At 53.3% G+C, this 5,848-nt stretch overlaps 1 protein-coding gene across 1 annotated transcript; it reads left to right on the top strand.

The window, feature by feature from the left end:
- Positions 1–2,538: 2,538 nt before the first annotated feature.
- LOC136529105 (G-type lectin S-receptor-like serine/threonine-protein kinase At2g19130) lies at positions 2,539–5,520 on the top strand. The gene has a single exon (XM_066522174.1). It carries the CDS (start codon positions 2,580–2,582, stop codon positions 5,040–5,042), a length of 2,463 nt encoding a protein of 820 aa, XP_066378271.1. The 5' UTR covers positions 2,539–2,579; the 3' UTR covers positions 5,043–5,520.
- Positions 5,521–5,848: the final 328 nt, after the last annotated feature.

Raw genomic sequence — 5,848 nt, 5'->3', positions numbered from 1 at the left:
CGGATGCTTCAGCAAACAGGCCAGGGGAGGAGCTTCGTGTAACGCCACCCCGCCGGCGAGTTGCCCGTGCGGCTATCGCACCGGTGAGCTCCGCACCGCCACAAGCTCCACGTGCCGGCATCGAGTTCTACAACGACGAGCCTCCATTCGTCGAAGCAGCAGGGTGACATTGCACTAAAAACACATATTGTAAGCATATGTTTCAAGTGGTTCAGATGTTCTAGAGGTATGTTGCAAGTGTTTTATATCGATGTTGCAAAATTAGAACGGGATGTTATACATGTTTCAATGGCTATACACGTATGTTTCAAGCGTATGTTCCAAATGTTTCATCTATTTCAGACGTATGTTGTAAGTGTTTCATTTGGATATTGTAATAGATCTGGATGTTGCGCGCGCGCGCGCACACACACACACACACACACACACACACACACACACACACATATATATATATATATATATATATATATATATATATATATATATATATATATATATATATATATATATATATATATATAAGTGTTTCAGGTGTTTTCATACGCATGTTGTAAGTATTTTATCTTGATGTTTGTGTATGTTTGTAATGGCTACACACATGTTTTCAATTTTTCCTGGTCTTTTGTAAGTGTTTTAGACATATGTTGCAAGTGTTTCATCTAGATGTTGAAAAAGTAGAACGGATGTTGCACATATTGCAATAGGACCCACCTACTAGAGTCATCTACTACAGTTGCTAGGGCACTGTCGAGCGAGCGTAAACAATCCACACGTGTGGTGGGGCGGTGCGGGCGACATTCGGATGGCGCGGGCCTCGCGTGGCACGAGAAACGGAGTGCACGTGTGGGAAACGGGGTGTAGGCACGGACGTCCATCCAAACGTCCTAGCACTAGCAATCCCATTTTCTTAGCTACGTTTGAGGAGAAATTATGTGGATCATTAATTGTAAGTATTGCCATAAATGTGTATAAATTAAATATGAAACATATCAGGCCCTTGTCCTTTCTTATACTACTGTGGATTCCATAACCACCATTGAGAAATAAAACATGTGTAGATATCAAGACAATTTATCATGTTTTCTATAGGAACAAGTTTGTTTTTTTGCCCCTTAACTCTTACGTTTGTCTAATTTTAACCCCCAAACTATAAAACCTGATAAATTTGACAGCTCAACTACGGTACCAATCCTTTAACCCCTTGGTCTTCTTTTGGTGTTTTTCAAGTATAGCTTGGGCCTCCCTGTCATATGCTTCATCTCTCCCGATACCTTGGCACCTCCCTCCTCTCCATTACCACCTTCCAATAGCTATGTCTAGCATATACTAGCTTTTGTGCCACTTTCTACTGCTCACTCGCCTCTGCTATGTGCGAACCACCGAGATCAGTTGACACCAAGAGCCGACAGTGTTGTCTCAACAGAACACTGTCGGCTCGTGTAACGAATCAACAGTGAAGATTGTGATCGCTGCCTGTTAAAAAAAACCGGCACTCCTCCGTCACTGCCGATTTGGTTGTCCGGTTCAAAATCCAGCAGTAAAGGGACGGTTTGAACCGGTAGTGATGTGCCGATCTAAGGTAGCGAGAGTCGGTTGTGTGGACACGATTGACTGTGCAAGTGTAATTTCACGGTTGATTTGAGGCAAGAAACTGACTGAAAAAATGTTTTCACGGTCAGTGAACTAACTGCGAAAAAATATTTTCAAAGTTGTTAGGATGGAAGACCGACTGTGACAATGCTTTCACAGACGGTCGCTGGGCTGTCTGTGTAAATACTGATTTTCATAGCCGCCACCGTGTTTGATCAACATACGAAGTAGGAGTAGCTTCCAAGAGGAGCAGCGCTGTCATTAAAAATGACTCAGATACGGCCCGTGATGTTTTCCACACCTGCTACCAGCAGACCTTTATTTATTGTGGTTTGAGCACCATGCAGTCCAGCTAGTCACCAAATCAAATTGAAGCGCTCCTGCGTGCCGATCCTTCCATCACAAAATGAATAAACAAACATGGGTGAGTGTGTGAGTGTCGCACGTTTCAACGCGAGGGAGTGCAGTAAAAGCTTCCCGTCGTTCATTCTGCCCGCATAAGAAAGCGAGAAAGTGACTCCAAGGGACCAAATCAGCAGCGGGCTGCTTCAGTGCTTCTCCGAAAGTCGTTTTGAAAACAACTTAACTGCTATTTTTTTTGCTATAAAATATTTACAAAATATAGTTAAAAAATATTTTTATGAAACTATATTTCGAGAAGTACCTACATCACTTTTATATTTCTAAACTTAACAATAAACAAAATTATTTATAGTCTAAATTTAAAACGTTTGGCTTAAAGCAACCTCCAAACAACTTGCTCTGAGGAACCTGTGGGAGTAAATAAATCCAACTGGACGTGTAAATAATTTGGATTCCAGTGTGAGCAGGTGACCACGGACGGAAGCGCCCGCCCAGGTCGGAGGCACGAGACAGTAGTCCCCGTTCCCGTTCTCACTACCTTAGCGCATGACGGCATGAGGACTGAGGGCGGTGGCAGCTGCTTGAAAACCACGTCCTCATCAGAGAACACCCTGCAACCAAGCATGTCACTTACTTCCGTTGCCACCGCTCTCGCCGTTGTTCTCGCGTGTTGCATCACGGCAGAACTTCCCGGTGCGGTGGCGTCGGGGGACACCGTCTCGGCGCGGCGGCCGCTGCGGGGCATCGACACGGTGGTCTCGGCGCAGGGCAAGTTCGAGCTCGGCCTCTTCAGCCCCGGCGGCTCCGGCCGGTTCTACCTCGGCATCTGGTACAAGAACGTGCCAGTGCAGACCGTCATCTGGGTCGGCAATCGTGTAAATCCCCTGTCCGGTTCCGGTGTTGCCTCCACTGAGCTCCGGGTGTCCTCCTCCGACGGGAACCTTGAGCTCGTCGGGCTCAGCCCATCCTCTGCCACGCCAGGCGTCCTGTGGTCGTCGAACCTGTCGTCGTCTTCGTCGGTGTCGTCCTCGCCGGGGTCGAACGTTGCGGTGATGCGTGACAACGGCAACCTGGTCCTCCTCGATAGCGGCAACTCCTCCAACGTGCTGTGGCAGAGCTTCGACCACCCGACGGACACGCTGGTGCCCGAGGCGTGGCTCGGCGAGGACAAGCTCACCGGCGAGTACCAGACGCTGACGTCGTGGCGCAACGCCGAGGACCCCGCGCCGGGGATGTTCACGAGCACGGTGGACCGCAACGGCAGCAGCGAGTTCTTCTACCTCTGGAACGGCTCCCGCGCCTACTGGCGCAGCGGCGTCTGGACGGGGCGCGTGTTCGCCAACATGCCGGAGGCCGTCAACAACGTGCTCTTCAACCAGACGTACGTCGAGACGCCGGCGTACCGGCGCGTCACCAGCGTGCTCTACGACAACGCGACCGTCACGCGCATGGTGCTGGACCTCACCGGCCAGACGAAGCAGTTCATCTGGGTCCCAGGCAGCCAGAGCTGGCAGTTCTTCTGGGCCGCGCCCACCGTCCAGTGCGACGTCTACGCGCTCTGCGGTGCCTTCGGCGTCTGCAACCAGAGGAGCCAGCCGCCGTGCCAATGCCCGCCCGGGTTCGCTCCGGCGGCGGACCGGGACTGGGGCCTCAGCGACTGGAGCGCCGGGTGCCACCGGAGCCTGCCGCTGCAGTGCGGGGGCAACGGGTCAACGGATGCCTTCCTGGAGCTGCCGGGCATGAAGCTCCCTGACGATTCGCTCTCCGTGGCGGGCCCCCAGAGCAAAGCAGAGTGCGAGTTGGCTTGTCTAAACAACTGCTCCTGCCAGGCCTACACGTTCTCTGGCGGTGGCTGCGCCGTCTGGCACGACGGATTCCGCAACCTTCAGCAACTGCTTCCAGATGCCGGGGGCGGGGGTTCGTCGTCGTCGAGCCTGTACCTCCGGCTGTCGGAATCTGAATTGCAGCAGCGTATGCGCGGCGCCAAGGGGAAGAACAGGCGGAGGCTGTGGCTCGCCCTTGGCATCGTTTTGGCTTGCATTGCCGCACTGGCCGTGGCGGCAGTAGCAGCGTGGATCCTTGTGTCCAGGAGGAGACGACGGGCTGAAATGGCGAATCAGAAGAGCTCCTCCCTTGCAGTGTACAGCTACGGCGACCTCCGCTCGGCCACGAGCAACTTCTCGGAGCGGCTGGGCGGCGGAAGCTTCGGCTCGGTGTACCGCGGCGTGCTGAACGGAGACGGACACACCCAAGTGGAAGTGGCCGTCAAGAAGATGGAGGGCCTTGGGCAGGGCGACAAGCAGTTCCGGACGGAGGTGAACACGCTGGGCCTCATCCAGCACGTCAACCTCGTCCGGCTCCTCGGCTTCTGCTCGTCCGGGGACGAGAAGCTGCTCGTGTACGAGTACATGCCCAACGGCTCCCTGGACTCGTACCTCTTCGGAACCGGTTCCTCATGCCCAAGCTGGCGCGACCGCTACGGCGTCATGGTCGGCATCGCCAGGGGGCTGGCCTACCTGCACGAGGGCTGCCGCGAGCGCATCATACACTGTGACATCAAGCCGGAGAACATACTTCTGGACAGGGTTTTCACGCCCAAGATCGCAGACTTTGGGATGGCGAAGCTGGTGGGGAGGGACTTCAGCCGGGCCCTGACCACGATGCGGGGCACCATCGGGTACCTCGCGCCGGAGTGGATCTCCGGGCTGCCGATCAGCGCCAAGGCCGACGTGTACAGCTTCGGAATGGTGCTCTTCGAGATCATCTCCGGGCGGCGCAACGTCGAGGGGCACGGCGCCTCATGGGACGACAGGGACGGCGGCGACCGAGAGTCTACGTTCTTCCCGGTCTGGGCAGCGGTCAGAGTGGCGGAAGGGGACACGGCCGCCGTGGCGGACGCACGGCTGCGCGGCGACGTGAGCGAGGACGAGCTGGAGCGCGCCTGCCGGGTGGCGTGCTGGTGCATCCAGGACCAGGAGGCACACCGGCCGGCCATGGCGCAGGTCGTGCAGGCGCTGGAGGGCGTCGTCGACGTCGACATGCCGCCGGTGCCGCGGGCGCTGCAGCACCTCGCGACGCTGACATAATCGTCTGTGCTCTCCAGTCTTGACACAGAAGCCGCCATGCTTTGTCAGTTAGTGTGTACCTTTTTCTTTCTTTCTTTCATTTTCCAAGCAAACAGGATATCAGGCCAGCCCCATTGCTCCGACTTGGGCCGGTTCGACTGGTATTAAAATTAGCTAATAAGCTTGCTGAAACTGTTTTATTGTAAAAGCCTCCCAGCTTCCACGTCGACGCCCAGCGTCTAAATCACCGGTATTGATGGCTTCGCAGGTTCAGAGGTGCCTGCAGAAGTGACTAGTGCCTTGCCCAACAAAAGGTTAAAGAACCTGTTAAAACAAGCGTTGTGGAGGAAATTGCTGGTGCCTCATCCCACGGAATGGTAAAAAGGTCTGACAAATGGGTGAATTTTGGATTTTGGACTACTGTAGCACTTTCGTTTTTATTTGACAATTAGTGTTCAATCATGGTCTAGTTAGGCTCAAAACGTTCGTCTCGTGATTTTCAACCAAACTGTGCAATTAGTTTTTTTTCGCCTATATTTAATGCTCCATACACGTATCGCAAGATTCGATGTGATGGATACTGTAGCACTTTTTTAGAATTTAGTCTGACAACTAAACACGGGCTAAAGGCATCAGCCCATGCTGCCTGTGTTGCTGTGATATGCGTCCCCGCGTCTTCCTGCGTGCGTGGCCTGTATAATTTATCTGGGGAATACGACTCTGTTAGCCCGCGTTGAGCGTGCCCTTATTGTGACGGCTTCACTCCACTGGCCCTTGTATTCCACTTCCTTTTATGCTCTCCGGTCTCCACATCTAATAATGGAGCA

Source organism: Miscanthus floridulus, chromosome 19 (assembly GCF_019320115.1).
Source record: "Miscanthus floridulus cultivar M001 chromosome 19, ASM1932011v1, whole genome shotgun sequence".
NCBI classification, from domain to species: Eukaryota; Viridiplantae; Streptophyta; class Magnoliopsida; order Poales; family Poaceae; genus Miscanthus; species Miscanthus floridulus.
Note: the sequence above shows the minus strand (reverse complement) of the source record. Positions and strands in the feature narration are given on the sequence as shown.

What these genes read in the sequence shown, in the direction of transcription:
- LOC136529105 (XM_066522174.1), top strand. Translation starts at nt 2,580, where the DNA reads ATGTCACTTACTTCCGTTGCCACCGCTCTCGCCGTTGTTCTCGCGTGT.